A 17,121-nucleotide genomic window follows, 5' to 3' on the forward strand; every position below is an offset into this window, starting at 1 on the left:
CCAGAAATGCCAAGACAGCTAATGAAAAACATAAAACAAAACAAAACAAAAAAAACCCCACACAACCAACCAACCAAACTGGAGGACATAGGCACAGGTAACCTTTTCTAAATAATCTCTCTCTAGCACAGGAAAGTACCCCAAGGATCTACAGAACTAATTATATGAGATTTAAAACCTTCTTTATAGAAAAGAAATTAGCATCACAACGACTACACGGCAAATCTTAACAGTTACTCCAGGCAAGGAGCTGATGTTTAGAATATATATAAAGAAATACAAGGATTAGAGACCAAAGGGGAGGGAGAGAGAAAACTACACGATGTCCTGAACAGAAAGTTCTCAAAAGGAGAAACACAAATGCCTAGTAAACGTTTTTAAAATTGTCTGTTACCTGTAGCCAGCGGAGAAATGCAAATAAAAGCCATCTCATGAGGGATGGGAAAGAAAACAGGACCACAAAAACAGAAAACTGGGTGTTACCAGAATCTTCAACATTTTAAAGACGCACAACATATTGGTGAAGAGTACCCCACGGTGTTTATTTCCTGTACTGCAGGGTCTCGCATCACTGTCTCTACTTCTTGCGCAGACATTCTTGACTTAACAATTACAGAGCTGTGGTCAGTGAGGCTATGGCTCAGGCTCAGGCTTATAGCTTGCACCAGGCCCTGGGCTCAGTCCCCAGTACCAAACCCAAAACCAAATAAAAAGTTTAAAAAAAAAGTACCTAGTGGTGGTGGCACTTGCCTTTAATCCCAACACTTGGGAGACAGAGGCAGAAGGATATCTGAGTTTGAAGCCAGCCTGGTCTATGCACTAGTCTTAGGGTTAGGGTTACCAACCCACCTAAGTGAGAATAGCTAACACAAAGGAAAAAATGGCAGTAAATGTTTAAGTAACTTTTATTCTTCTGAAGTAATTGTCTGAATCTTACTGTCTCTGTCTGCTAACATAGGCCTAGTCCTAGAAGCTTCTAGTCTCCATACAATCTAATCTAAGCCTAGAATGTTTTAGCCTCTGAGACTTATTGCTGAATAAGCCCACCCTGTCTAGCTCTTTCTGAACTTCGGCTGTCTGGTTCAAGTCAGCTGTTCAAGCTCAAACTCCTTTTCAAGCTGACTGAGTCAAAACTGGCTTTTCTTTTGGTGTCTTCTGACTAAATAGCTCTGCTTGGTCTCAGACAAACTATGACTCTGTTCTAATCTTCCGGCTCCTTCTAATTCCCTGGGTCATTCTGTATTTATCTATGTCTAGCTTGTTCTTTCTTTAACCTGTCTCTGTAAAACTCTCCTGGTAAAACTGCCTCCGAATTCCATGAACAGCACTGCCATGAACTCAACTCCACTGCACTGCCTCTCAACTCAGTGACTCAGCTGATCTGCCTGAACAGCACTGACTAGAACTCTGCACCCTTCTGTCTCCCGAGTGCTGGGAATAAAGGCGTGTACCACCAAGTCTGGACTTAAGCTTTTCTTCACCTGTAACATGCTCTATACCAGGCTAGCCTTGAACTCAGAGATCTGCTTGCCTCTGTTTCCTGGGATGAAAGGCGTGTCTGTATTCCAGATCATACAGAAGTTCTTTGACATGATTTCTTGCCAAAGTAGCTGTGTTCTGGATTAAAATTCCTCTACAAGTAAATAGTGACAATCAGGATAGAGGCCTCTCACAAAAGTAAAACTAAAACTACCACATAACTATTCCACTTCTGAGTATATACTCAAAGGACTCTCTCTCTCTCTGTCCTACCACTCAGATCCACATTTAGTGCTTTTTTCTTTTCACAGTATCAAGGAAGCAATCAGCCTGGATGTCCATGGGGTAAAGAGTAGATGATGGTCTTGTGGTACACTAGTGCAGTAAGACTTAGTTAGCCCGTAATAATCGATGTTTTCTGGGAGAAGAAGGAACTGGAAAGCAGTGTACTAGAACAGTGGTTCTCAGGCTGTTGGTTGCGCCCTCTTGGGAAACACAGATATTTACATTATGATTTATAACTGTAGCAAAATTACAGTTAGGAAGTCTCAACTAGATAGTTTTATAGTTAAGGGCCATCACAACATGAGAAACTGTATTAAAGGATGGCAGCATTAGGAAGGTTGAGAACCACTGTACTAGGAGGTAGCCTAGGCTCAGAAGGACAAACACTAAATGTCTCCTTTCATATGTGGATCCTAACCTCTGTTAAGTGTGTGTGTTCAGGCTGAGCATGGTGGCACAGACCTTTACTCCCAGCACTGGGAGGTCAAGACAATCAGAGCTCCATGAAGCTATCCTGGCCTACATAGCCGGCCAATCATGGCTTCATAATGAAAACCAGCTTCAAAAGGGAAAGAGAATGTGTGTCCACATGGGAGTACATAGGAAAATAGGAAGGGGCCATTAGTAGCAGGGCCAGGGAGAGGCTTTAAAGAAGAAGGCGGTAGGGAAGACAGTGGAACACTGTGGATGGAAGAGTGCTGGGAATAAGGGAGAGATGTCTGGGCAGGAGGGGTGTGTATGTACAGGTGTGTGTGGAATTAATCTAATGGACTATGTATACAAATCTCATGGAAGCCTGCTACTTCAAATGCTAACTTAAAAAGTAAATCTTGTATTTTTTTTTAAAAGACAGTGCATTGGGAAGGCAAATGAAGAAAATTGACATGATGAATGATTTATGTTCATTCACAATGAACTTTTTACTTCATAATAAGTCGATCAGGGTGAGCACTGTATTGAAAGATGAGCTTTAAAACAAAATGCCAGTGCTATGGAAGAAAAAAGGGAGGAAAAAACTTCTTTGAAGACCAAAGAATTACAAAAACAGAAGTGAAAAATATGGTACTTGACTAGACAGCCAAATTTTTAAAATTATGAATAATATTGTCAAAACAAGGAAAATTTATGTTAGGTTAACAGTATTGCATCCATATAACATTTAGAGTGACAATAGTATCACTCTGTAGAACAGTCTTGCTCTGAGAAGACACAGGCTTTGATATTTAGGAGCTAAGTTTCTCAATGTCCATAATTTTATTTTTAACAAACCTGTGTGCCTATGTTCTTACGTTCATATATATATTTATTTACTTAAGAAAGACCAACAATAAGATAAATATGGAGAAGTGATAATCAATTGTGAATCTAGGTGAAAATTTTATGAGTGTTGATTCTACTATTCTTTGGCTTCTCTGAAAGTTTGAAAAGTGGAAGAAAGAGAAAGTCAGGGCTATGGAATGTTGGCTGGTGTTGAATCCTGACTCTATGGGCAATGTGACCTTGAGAAAGAGCTTAGCTTTTATCAAGCTTCTTCTGTAGCCTGTAGAGTAAGTGCAACGACCCTTCCTGTCCCACAGAACAGTGTGAAGATTAACTGATAGTATACACATGAATTAACTGGCACTAATTATCCACTGGAATCATTAATTCCTAATAACATAGAGGCCTTGGGTGAGTCATCATAGCTGGTTTTCACTAGTAGTATCATGTGGGGTGAGAGGACCCATTCGTAATGTCACCTTTTCACAATATCCATGGATTAGAACTTCTAGGTTGATTTTGTTTTTAATTTTTATCCCCTAGGAGGCTTACAGACTGCTAATGTCTACACTGAATTCTGACAACTATGGTGACTGTTGTGAAAAAGTGGCTGAAACCTTTTATAACATGGGCAGCGTCTGTTTTGCCAAAGGAGAACTTAGAAAGTCCATTCAGCTGCTAAGGAAGGTGAGAGAAGACAGGCAATCTCTAGCCGATTATATTATTATTTTTTTTTTACATTTTCTTGGTGGGCTTATTATAAGCATAATTTGAGGAACAGTGTGTATATATATGCATGTGTATTAGGGTTCTCTAGAGGAACAGGACTGATAGAGTAAGTACACACACACACACACACACACACACACGGATTTATTAGAGTTGCTTACAGCCTGCAATCCAGCTAATTCAGCAATGGGTAGCTATGGAAACAAAGTCCAAGAATCTATCAGTTGCTCATTCCATGAGGCTGGATATCTCAACTGGCTTCAGTTTATGTTGGGATCCTGAAGAAGTAGGCTCTAAAGCCAGTAAAGGAATGGACTTGCGAGCAAGAGAGAGTAAGGACAAGCAGGCAAAGAGCAAAGGCTTCCTTCTTTCATGTCGTTTATATAGGCAGCCAGAAGAAAGTATGACCCAGATTAAAGGTGGATTTTTTCCACCTCAAAAAACCTAGATTAAAAGTGGGACTTCCCACTTTAAGTGATTTGATTTAATTAAGAAAAATTAAGGATCTAGGAAGAATCCCATGAAGCCTTGCAGTGAAAGGTCTCAAGGACACTGTGAAGGGGAAGCCTGTCTTGCACTGCAGGCCTACCAGAGTGTTGAAGACAACAGGAATGTAGATTGTCTGCCAAGGAAAGCTAACAGCCAAGAGAAGCCAATTGCGCTGCAAGCAGGAGGACCATAAGAGTAGGTTTGTGCCCCTTGGAACTCAGATAATGTCATGGATTATATTGGATGCTGTACATGGAGGTATACATACACACACACATATATATATGTATATATACATATATATACACATATATACATATATATGAATATAAAAGATTTTTCATATATATTTATTATATATACATGTATATATGAAGTAGTATATATGAACCATCTATAATGAGATCTGCTGTCCTCTTCTGGTGTGCAGATATACATGCAGGCAGAACATTGTAGACATACTAAATAAATATTGAAATAAAGAAACAAACAAACAAAGAGGGAGCTTTCTTGCCTCTTCTACCTTGTGAAGTTACAACAACATGGCTGTCTCAGGACCAGGAAGCAGAACCAAATCACATACAAAAGATTAAGACAGCATCACTGCATCTTCTACTTGCAAGAATTCAACTTAGAGATTAGGCTTCTGAAAGCCTAAGAAGAGGTATGTTGTTGCCAGCTTTTTTTTTTTTTCTTTAGACTTGTCTCTACTACAGTCTTGGAAAGGAGTGGAAGGCCATTGTAATGGTGGGTGATTGCCATGAGGTCTGAAAAGTCTTCAGCCCGGAGTCTGCTCTCAATGAGATGGAAATGGACAACTATGCTAAAGAAGACTGGGGCTGGATCCAGAACTGCCCCAGAACTTCAAAGAAGAGGAGAGAGCATCAGCTGTAGATGCTGAGCAGAGACCCTCTGTACAACAGAGGAAAAGAATCATACGGATGAAATTCTAGTGACACTTTTGATTGATTTCTTTTTTGGTAACTTTGGTTTCACATAAAAGAAATTAAAGGATTAATTGACAAAATGTAGAAAAGACAGATATTTAGAAGTTATAATCTGTGCTTGAATAATTGTAATTAATCTCTAATTAATGTCAATTTGGTCAGCTCTATATATCAATGAAACTGTTTTTCCAGTCAATACAATGTATATAACAACTACTCCCAAATGTTTCCTGATGCTCTTATGGAATTCATCAATTTCACATTATCTTCCGGTATTAGCAAAACAGCAACAACAATCAAACCAAGAAAACAAAAACAGAAACATGGGTCAGTGGAATTGAGGACCCCGGAAATAAACCTACACATCCAACTAATCTTTGACAAAGGTGTAAAAAACATGTGCAACATGTTCCAACGAGGGGGTTAAGGCTTCTCATAATATTTCCTATAAGCCCACACCTGTTTGTCTATATCCCCCATTTTTATTCATTATTAGCCAGGTAGAGCCAAGTGATTGTGGTGATGATACTTGCTTTTTTGCCCAATGCTGGAATGCTAGTAAATTTAGGTATGCCCTGGTTACTCGCATGCCTCGCTGGGTCCCTGTGCCCGTTGATGCCCCTCATGCTATGACTCTCTTCAGACAGAAAAGGGATCTTGGAACTACAGCCGCCATTGTTACTGCCATCTCATTGGCGGCTGTTGGAGCTACCACTGTGGCATTAGCCATGAGTCATACTGTGCAGACTGCTCAGACCCTGAATAATCTTTTAGCCAATGTAGCTTATGCATTAGATGTATAAAAAGGAATTAATGCTCAACTAAATGGAGGCTTGATGGTGTTCAATCAGAGGATTGACCTCGTGCAGGAGCAAATTGATACCCTATGGCAAATCGCTCAACCTGGCTATCAATGAAAGTATGCTGGACTTTGTGTCACTAGCATACAACATGAGAATTTTTCCCATGCTGCAAATCTGTCTAACCAATTGTCTAGCTATATTTTAGGTAATTGGACTGGAGAATTCGATACTACGATGGAGCAGCTGAGAGTGGCCATTGTCACAGTAAATTCTACCAGAGTGGACGCAGGACTAGCCACAGGATTATCACCATGGATTGCTGCAGCCATGAATCATCTGAAGGAATGGGCTGGCATGGGAGCGTTAGCAGGCCTTCTGGTGTTGGTCTCCTTGGTTTGCCTGTGGTGTATATGCAAGATCAGAGTCTCACAACAGTGTAATGCAGCCATGATCATTCAGGCCTTTACAGCCATTGAAGCAGGACAGTCTCCCCAAGCATGGTTGGCTACCATAAAAAGCTAAAATGTTATGCTCAGGATGCAAGGCTAAGCACTGCACTCAGGGTCAGCCGCTTTCGACCCAGAGAAGAGCAAGTCTGATTGCATGCGGGTTAATGCCCCAGGTCCCACCTCTGAGAAAAAGGTATCGGACGGGTCTGATGCTCTTTGGGTGGATGACACCTAAATGAACATCAGTACAAAGTCCCAATTTATTTCTAATATCAGAGATCAGACCTCTACTCTTGCCTGATGCGTCTAAAACAAAAAGAGGGAACTGTAGAGAGCTGCGTAATGCCGCGCCTTAAAGAGGGAGCTGGTTTCCGCCTTCCACCTTCCTGATGGTGAGTGCTCTCTGTCACAAACAACTCCACATTTGGCTAAGGCTGAGGATCTGGCTTGCCTCCATGTATTTGGACCTATCTGCATTGCCCATGAGGCACGCTGGGGTTGGCTACCCAGAGGCTATTTAAGCTATGGGCTGGCTTTCCCCAGGGTCAGATGATTGTTCAAGGTTCCTGAATAAACTGCATTGGAAAAAAAAAAACAAACAAAAACATGCATTGGAAAAAAGACAGCCTTTTCAACAAATTGTGCTGGGGAAATGGATACCTACCTTCAGAACAAGAAAGAGAAAGTTAAGGAAGTTTTAAGAGGAAAGCTCTGAATGCTTATGTCGAATGTCATTGATATCTCAGATAATGTACCTCAAGGTCTAAAACAATCCAAACCTCCAAACAGCAACATGTGAGAAACAATAAAGATGTGCCATTACTGACTGCAGTGGATATGCAGTTATACTAGACCCCACCAACATATTAATGAATAAAGGAAATGTGGTATGTAAATAAACAGAGTGGAGTTTTATTGAGGGAAGACATCATCACATTTTTATCTCAAATGTTGAAACTGGAAGAGAGAGAGAGAGAGGGAGAGAAAGAGTAACATGAAAGTAGAAAAAATAACTATGAGAAGAGTCTAAAGGGGAGGGGGAAGAAGAAACAAGAGAGGTATTAGAATATATGTGACATGAAAGCAAAAGGAGGGACCAATTTGGGATGAGGAAGGGGGCCTTAATAAGGGAAATGGGCACTGGTACATAAGAAAAGAGTAAAATGATATATGCATACGGAAATGAAAATTTCACAGTGAAACCTACTGCTTTGCATGCTAACACATTTAATAAAGATTTTTCTGTCTGTGCATGTGTGTTCAAATTCCTCTGTTCCATTGATTTATCTGTTTAAATGCTAATGCCTATCAAATAATATAGGTTTAAAACAAGGCTTAAAGTTGGGGAGGTTTAGTTCTTCTTCAAAGTTGTTAATGAGCTTCTGAGTTCCATTTTTTTTCCATTTCCAGAGGAATTTTACAGTCACTATGTCAATTCATAAAACTTGCTGGAATGTTGAGATTGCATAGAAAGCCCATATTTGTTTGTAGGGATTGGATAGTTTAATAGTATTTGTTATCTCTCTCATGAACATGGATCACATAATTAATATAAATTATAATTTATCACAGTTATATTTTGTAGTTTCCAATGTAGAACTCTTGTACATATCTTCTCATAGTATTTGTTTTCTGCATTATTTAATTCTATATAAAATCTATCATTTTGAACTTTACTTTCTGATTGTTGCTGGTATATGGACACACAGTTGATTTAGATCTTGTTTAATCTTGTGTCCCATGACCTCAATATATTTACCGAACTTGTGAGCTCCTGTACTGTGTTATAGATTCTGCCAAATTTTCTACAATGATAGTTATATCATGTGCTAATAAATGCTCTATCTTTTATTCCAAGATAGATGATTTGTATTATTTCTTTTTCTTATTTTATTGCACTGGTTATAATACAAGAGCTGTGTCAAGTAGACATGATGAGAACAGACACCTTTGTCTAATCCTAAGCTTTGTAAAAAAGTTACTTTAATTTTCATTGTAGGAGTTGATGTCAGCTATACATTTTTTTCAGACATTTAATTATTTTGAAAAGTTTTCTTTTCCTTCTGAGTTGGTGAGAATTTTTAATTAGAAGTGGGTGTTGAGGTGCTGGAGAGATGGCTCAGAGTTTAAGAGCAGTGGCTGTTCTTCCAAAGGTCCTGAGTTCAATTCCCAGCAACCACATAGTGGCTCACAATCATCTATAATGATATCTGGAACCCTCTTCTAGCATGCAGGCATGCGTGTAGGCAGTACACTGTATAAATAATAAATCAATAAATTTTTAAAAAAGAAGTGGGTGTTAAATACTATGAAATTATTATTCTGTCTCTATTGTGATAACCCATAGCTAGTTTCTATTTAGATAGTCTTATTTCATTGTTATCAAATTCTCAAGACCACTGATTTTTTAAAAAAAAATCCATTTTGAAACCAGTTGTTAATCTTACCTAGTTTATTTTCATGTCAGACATCTTTTTCTCTGGAGTTTGATTAGGCCTCTTTATATTATATATACACTTATCCATATCTCTTTTTAACCTTAAAATAAACACACACACACATACATACATAAAGGGAAAGAGAGAGACAAGCAGAGGATATAGTTCCAAGATAGTAATGATGATTTTAATATACTTCATATATTTTTTTGTGATAGGGTCTCACTGTAGCTCAGCTTGATCTTAAACTCATGATCTTTATTGCTTCAGCCTGCTGAGTACTATTGTTACATAGGCCCATCCTACTGTGCCTGACTTGTTGGTTGCTTTTGAGTGGTTACTTTTTAAAACTGTGTTTGTTTTTCATGCTGAGTAATCTTTGTTTGGATACCAGAAACTATAGATTTTTTTCTTATGGCTTTTTGAGATAAGGTTTCTCTGTGTAGCCATGGCTGTCATGGTACTCACTCTATAGTGTCCTTCAAATCAGAGATCCACTGGCCTCTGCCTCCTGAGTGCTGGGCTTAAAGGCATGTGCCAGCACCACCTAGCTGACACTATAGATCTTATTGGGTATTGTATCTCATTCATATTCTTACAATTATTCTTGAAATTCATTCCAGTTAAACTAAAAAATGTGGCCCATGCCTTGCTTTGAAGATCTCACATGAGACTAGACACCATTTAGTCAAGGGTGAAACAGGCACTAGCCTGACCTGATGTAGATGCCAGGTGATCCGCCCAGCAACCCCCTCCTCCAGATGACTCCTTTCTGTGCTTTCTGCATTTTCCTTTAATGCATGGGCTAACCATTGCTGTTTGAGGGAGCCCTACCATGATATTGATGGTTTTCCTATGAAGGGGTCTCCTCTTTGTTACCATTCTCTGAGTCTACTTGAAGTCTCAGCTTCATGAGAGATTCTGGTAAGAATAATTTATCTCTTCTCTGTGTGATAGCCCAGAAACTCAAAGTGGTAGCCTGGGATAATCATGCTGTATACCACACTTACTTTCTCTCTTTAAGACAATCACAGTCCTTTATTGACTGATGTACAGTGTCTTGGAAATCAGCTCATACATTTTGTATACATTCTATTGGCTGTTTGAGAAAGAGCTTAAATTTGTGTTGGGGTAATGTTTGTACACTGTGGGAAGGTGTGTCTCTGTTACTGTTCTACTGGCAGGGAGATGAGCATGGACACATTTTGGTATTGTTATTTGTATGGATCATTACCTGCCTTATATCTTATAAACACTCCTCCATCATTTGTTGGTTTAATAAAGAACTGATGGCCAATATGTAGGCAGGAAAGGGAAGGTGGAACTTCCGAGCGGAGAGAGGGTCTCTGTGAGAAGAATCAGACATTGGAAAATTTGCTAGCAGGACATGAAGATGGATAGACGCGAACAGCAGCAAAGAAGTAGAGCTGCCACATACAGGGTCATGGCAAGATAGCCAGGATAAGCTTAGAGTAGCTGATAGTCTGCCCAGCTAAGGCTTTAGCTTTTACAAATATTAATAAGTCTCTGTGTCTTTATTTAACTGCTGGCGGGTCAAAAAGAAGTCCCGCTATAAATCTGGTTCTGCTATTCCATTTTATGTGAAAACAAATGTCAGCAATAAATTTTCAAGAAACCTACCTAAGAATAAAATAATCAGCATCAGAATACAAGGCAGCTTTGAGAGATATTCATGGACTTAAATTCTGTTTATTTAGTTTGAGTTATTTGAAAATCCTGACAGAAACCACTGTTGTAGTCGTCATGTCTTAAAAGGGAGTCTATCAATGTTGAATGTTCTTTTGGTCATCCATAGCAACAGGTACTGTAAACTAGATTGCATATATAGTGCATGAAGGATACAGAAAGTAATTAGACTGCTTTTCTCATTGGTCAGAAACCAATGGAATGAAGCACAGGCATTCCATCTGTAAACTTGTAACAGCCCAGATCCACTAGTCTGTTTCTGGATTAGGTTTGCAATTGATGCGTTTGCCCAGAGTCTCTTTAACCTGTTCCATTTCGCACTTCATCTACAGTGTCTGATGGTTCAGATTCTCATCTATGGAAATGAGCACACTAAGAGCAAGAAGACTAAAACCCTTCTTTACCTACTGCAGAGGTAAGTTCTGGGTCTGGACACAACCATGTCAGCACTATGGGTATATGAACACATCTGTCTCTGATCCAGCCAGGTATTAGTGACTTACCTAGTCAGACAAAACTATTATCTCAGCTATGGGTTTTTGTCAGATTCTATACTGGAAATAATCAGTTGATCTCTTAATAGCTTAGGACCCAGAATTATAGGAGTTGCTATATATTATTACATATGCAAATACCTTAAGCATGCTGCACATTTTAGCCAAATCCTGTAAGACAAGGTCTTTACTGACAGTATGAGAGACACAATATTGTATAAATAAGGATTTTTACAAAGTCAATAAATGAATACATTAAAATTATTTTTCTCATTTATTATATCTAGGTCTCTAAATATAGGCATGTTTGGGGCAATTTAGCATAACCAGATTTTTTTTTTATGCTTAGATTTAAGCCAGAAGAAATGTTTGCCCCCATTCTCCTCCTCTTTCATATCAGTGATATTGGTACATCTCAATGTGATATTGATCTTAAACTATTCCCTTCTAAGAAAAAAGGAACTAAATTAAGTGTTCACTAAAATCCTCAATTGAGCTAGGTCCTGCTTAGAAAGGATTTCCCTTAAACTTCCATAACTACCCAATATGAAGCTCCCGTTTGACAGAACAGAGTCCAAGGTTTTGAAGACTTTTTGTCTTCTATAGTCTTAGAGATTGGGATCCAAGCAAATGTGACTCAAAAGGCCTGTGCTTTTCTCAGTACTCTAACAAAGAGGCCATTGTTACTGGGTAAGGTTAGGATTCTGATTTCATTCCACAGAAGGGTGCCATTCTCAGCAGATGCAGCAGGTTAGGCAGGATGGAGAGATGAGCTTGAGGAACATGGTAGCCCACACTATCCGTGACAGTTTCAGTCAGCCATACCTGAAGTAGGCTCCTGTCTATTCAACATCATCCAGGGAATTGGGTTTCTCAGTCCCCTTCTATGAGGTTCATGTTAGGGACTCAGAGGACCAGCCTCACAGAAGCAGGAGATAACTTGCTCCCTGCTTACAAGTGTATATAAATGCATATTTCTTAATCAAAACAGAAAGTGTGAAAAATTAAAATAAGATAAATAAAATAAGATAAATAAAATATAACACAAGCTATTTTTGACTCATAAACTTCACCTGGGTAGGTATGTTTTTCTCTCAGAATAAAACTGGAGCTTAGAATGTTTGGGTATTTTGTTTTGTTTTGTTTTGTTTTTTTTTTTAAAAAAAATCACATAGCCGGTAATGGTGATAAGATTTGAACTAAAGGTGATCAGATTCTTTTCTTTTGCTATGTAGTAAGGACTTCAGTGAATTTGAGTTGTACGAATGGGTTCAGCAACTTGGCTAAGAAGTTCCAGAGCCATTTTCCATATGAAAAAAACGGAGAATCGATTTACTTAGACTTAGTGTGCCCAGGAAGAGGCACAGCTGGAATTTAACACAGACCTCTCTAACTTCAGAACATGGCCCCCGAAGGCTTTCACTCTAAAAGCAGATCTAAAACTCAAAACTCCACTGTTCAGCTCTCTCATCTTATAGCACTCACTCAGCGCACCGAGCCTATAGTCATGTACCACTATAATGATGACACCTCCCTCAGCAAGTACGCACTTCCCTCTCATCTCTGCATTAATGCGACTGTCCATAATGGTCAGGTTTGGGCAAGCCTTAAATGTTAAATGTTCACTGATTGTCAACATCATCATAGTATATCAATGATAGTAATTCCTTTTCTGGAGAGTAGATTTAATGAACCAGAATGTTTAAATAAGTCAGATATCTAACCATATTATTATTTTATATAGGATTAGGGTAAGGAATATTCATGACTGGAGTAAAACTTAGGGTTTTAACCCATTTGTACCACTTTGGAAGTACCTGAACCTGAGCAAATCATTTACCCTTCTTGAGCTTTGGATTCTTCATCACTAAAGTGTAAATATCAGTAAATCATGAGTTGTCATGACTTTTAAGCCAAGTCATGTCTATGCATGCATTGCACAGTGTCCAGCAGAGTATGTACTAAATCAGTGTTAGCAAAACATTTGTCCTTCCCTGCCTTATAGAACACCCTCTGCCTCTTACTTTTAAGGCAACAAGTCAGAATAACTGAAATTGAAGGAATTGTTGTCTGAATTACCATATTTTATGTTTGAGAATTTGACACTCTGACCTATTTAAAGTACCTTTTGTGTTTTGAAATTACTATTAATGAAACAAACAAAAGCAACATGCATTTTCAGGGAAGAAACACAGGCTCTTTCCACAAAATTAGAGCAAAAAATTCTACCCAGCCTGTATTCAAACAAGAGAAACCTCAGAACTGGTGAGAGCTCAGTCAGTTAAGGGAACCCACTGCCACGTCTGAAGATCTAAATTTGATCCCTGAGACCCACACAGTGGGAGAAAAGAATAGACTCATGCAAGTTGTCCTCTGATCTCCAAATGCATGCCTATGCATACCATGTCATGCACACAAAAATACACACACAATATATATTGATAGATTGATAGATAGAGAAAGCAGAAAAGATAGATAAATATATAGATACAGAGACATATAGATACATAGAAAGATATGAGATCAACAACTGGTCAAGGTTCAAAGAATAAGTGACTGCTGAGTGCCCAGGCCTGAAAGAAACTTCATTCATACCTTCCCTCTTCCTGGGGCTCAAGGATCATTGTGGAAGGAGGAGCAGAAAGACTATAAGGGGCAGGGATGGTTGGATGACTGCAGGGAAACAATGTCCGCAGCATACAACAGTTGTTCATATGAACTCATAGTGATTGTGACAACATCTGTACAAAATCTGTACAAATTTATGGCACACATGTAAAATTATGTAGGCATTAATAGGGATCTGAGGCTGTAAAAAATTAGGAAGCAAATTTGGGTGGGTGAGATGAGAGGTGGATCTGGGAGGAGAAAGGGGAGGAGATAAGATGGTCAAAATACAGTGTATTTTCTAAGACTTAATAATATATGTTGGTTTTTTTGAGACAGGGTTTCTCTGTGTAGCCTTGGCTGTCCTGGATGACTTTGTGGACCAGGATGGCCTTGAACTCACAGAGATCCCACTGCCTCTGCTTCCTGAGTGCTGGGATTAAAAACTTACACCACTGTGCCTAAATATTTTTAATTGTTTAAAAGAGAAACCTCCAGATAAATGTAGTGAATATATTTTCTCAGTAGCCTCAGGTTGACAATTGCCATAGAAGGAGGAGAAATTAGGAGACTTTTGTGGAAGTAAGTACTGAAGCCAGGCAGTCTAAGTTTCTTTAGGTTCTTGAACTTCAGTTGATCAGATTTCAGATTCCCATCCTCTCACCACGTAAAGAATCTGAGGGGTTTGCATCTGCTTATGGAGACACCTGTTCACACCCCAGAGCCCATTTTACATATGGAAACAGTGAAAACTGAGTTTCTAGAGTTACTTTGCCCAGGAAGAGACAGGAATACTGGGACATAATGTAGGTCTCTAATTGCAGATCTAGATCTAGCTAGAATCCATCCACATAAGGTGGAGGAAGGCTTTTGAAGGCCTCTTTATTGTTACATCAATAAAGGTTTTTCTTTCCCTGAAACAAGCCCGTATCTCATTTTCCAAGAACTGCTGAGCAAAGCCATGGGGCAGTTGCCAAAGCCCAGATGTCCAAAAGCTGTGCAAGAATTGCTCCTTTTGCTTCAGCATCTCACTGAAACAATCAGTCCCAGATGTCCTGGGGCTCTGCTCATTTTCCCATGTGCTCTAGTATGCTTTGCACCACCTCCTTCAGGAACTCAGTGAAACACTCACTGGCCGGCCATGGCCAGCAGCCTCAATTCTTGTCTTTTGGAGCCTTTGCAAAGCAGTTGGAGCAGAATGGGCCATTTGAGGTAGGAGTTAATTCCAAAGCAAAACAATAGCTCAAGGGCATCACATAAGATTTCAGTACATAGAAAAGGCAGAGAAAACATCAGATTTGGAAATAAATGTGAAAGTTGTTTAGTTTAAATTTTATCTGAGTTACAAATATACTTCAGTTGTTTGTTTTTCCTTTTATTATTATTGGGTTATTTTGAGATAAGGTTTTTCTGTGTAGCTTTGGCTGTTCTGAACTTTGTTGACCAAGCTGGCCTTGAACTCATAGACACCTGCCAGCCTCTGCCTCCCTGACTGCTAAGAGCAAAGGCATATGCCACCATGCCCAGCGTGCACTTCAGTTTTAATCATTCCTAAATCAAGCTCCTAAGAATGAAGAGTATTTAATATGTTTAAGATATTTTCCTTTCAGAGAAAAAAAAATATATAAAATCAGTTTGAAATTAGTCTGTAGCATGTTTTTTTTAAATATAATCATAAACAAAAATGTCAGGGACTAAATTGTGAAGCCAGAACTGTGAGTGTAAACTAGGTGCAGGAAGGGATTAGGGTCTCAAACAAGGTACATGACTGTAATACCAGATAGAAGAGGAGCCAGAGAGGAGTCTTCCGAGCAGTGTGAACAAAGCTTAGTGTCATGAAGGTGGTTGACATTTCTCAGGAAAGCAAGTAATAAGTTACATGAATAATTACATGCTGTGGGTAAACTTGGAGTGAAATACTATACTATATTTAGTATAGTATGGGGCTATACTATACGGCTATTATAGACTATAATAAATTGTTTGGAACTTATTTAGAAGGCAGCCATCAAAATATTTTGAACAGGATATGATAGCCAGCTGCTTGCTTTCAGACAGTAACTCTGATAGCAATGGCAAGAAAGATCATACGTAGGAAGAACTACAGCTTAGAAGGCAGATCTGACCCCCTGGGAGAGAGGTGTTGAGATCCTTAGGTACCTAAGCTATAGTAAAAGGAAGGTAGAGATAGACTGAGAAACATTCTGCATTCTATGTTGACAAACTTTGAAAGCAACTAGATGTAAAGTGTGGCAGTGGCAAGACTCAAAGGTGGCTTTGAAGTCTTTGGCTTGACAAGTGGATGAATATAATGAACAGTGCCAGCAGAGGAGGCTATTGTGGAGGATGTCTAGGACTTAGGGAGATAATGATTTACACGTTGCTTGTGCTACGTTTGAAGTACTCCCTGTACACCTTCTTGGTAATGTTTAGCAAGCTGCTAGCTTGCTAGTGACTTTAGCTCTCTGCCTTCACATCTTTTATGGCAAGTAGTGACTCCTAGGCCAGTAAGAAGCAGTTCTGGCATACCTTGTCTTTGGCAGAACAATGGGGAACTTATAGTCAACAGCCGTTCTGCCATGCCCACAAAATAGGTAGGAGGGTCCAGCATGGAATAAGGCAAGCAAAGTACACACTTCATCTCATGGTCTCTTTCTGTTATTAAATACCTGGAGCAATACTTGCCACTCAACAGCAAAATGCCAGGTTTGGTAGTGGCTGGTTTATTAGTATTTTCTGGCTGTGGCCAGGGGAAGACCTATATCATTATTACATATTTGCTATTCAGGGGGCAATCCATTGTACAAGAAGTAGCTAAAGGAAACAATAAAATACAAAGTGTGAGTTCCAGATTAGAGCTCACTGTGCAAGGAGGCTAAAAAGGAGGCGGTAGCTAGGGGACCCAGAAAAGCCTTCAGAGTGTAACCACTGAGCTGTTTCCCAAAGGGTCAATTCAGCCAAATGGAAAGGGGAAGCCATTCCAGGAAGAAAGAAAAGTGTATGCAGAAACTGAGTGGAATAAAGGAGGGGAGTGCCTGGGAAGAATGGTAAGTAGTTAGCTTTTGCACAGGGCTGCACTTTCTGGTTGGGAATGCTCACTCCAGGACGTGCACACAGGCTACCTGTGGAGGGAGAAAGGGCTGCAGCAGAAATCAGCTTAGGAAAAAAACCAAGCAGAAATTAACAAAGTGACATGGTCACTGTGCTGCAGAACTCCGCAGGACATTGAATACAACAGCCTCTACCTATCTCTGTATCTTTACAAACCAAACTCTTTTTGATACAGCCAGTGACTTAAATTTTAGCAAATGAAACTTTAGACTATCTTTAGGACCCAAATAGACCAAGTTGGTTTTGTTGAAATCAAAGGGTATAAGACCTGTTTGATCTGAGGGCTCAAGAATGCTTTTGTAGTTTGGTAAAGAATTCGGGTC

At 39.3% G+C, this 17,121-nt stretch overlaps 1 protein-coding gene across 1 annotated transcript in view; it reads left to right on the top strand.

Moving 5' to 3' along the window:
* Positions 1–16,700, top strand: part of Ttc23l (tetratricopeptide repeat domain 23 like) — a 64,072-nt gene extending 47,372 nt beyond the window's left edge. The window contains exons 9-11 of the mRNA XM_060380452.1: positions 3,568–3,711; positions 10,919–11,001; positions 16,634–16,700. Of these exons, the coding sequence (XP_060236435.1) occupies positions 3,568–3,711; positions 10,919–11,001; positions 16,634–16,700 (294 nt within the window). The remainder of the gene's footprint in view (positions 1–3,567; positions 3,712–10,918; positions 11,002–16,633) is intronic.
* Positions 16,701–17,121: the final 421 nt, after the last annotated feature.

This window comes from Meriones unguiculatus, chromosome 3, assembly GCF_030254825.1.
Source record: "Meriones unguiculatus strain TT.TT164.6M chromosome 3, Bangor_MerUng_6.1, whole genome shotgun sequence".
Classification (NCBI taxonomy): domain Eukaryota; kingdom Metazoa; phylum Chordata; class Mammalia; order Rodentia; family Muridae; genus Meriones; species Meriones unguiculatus.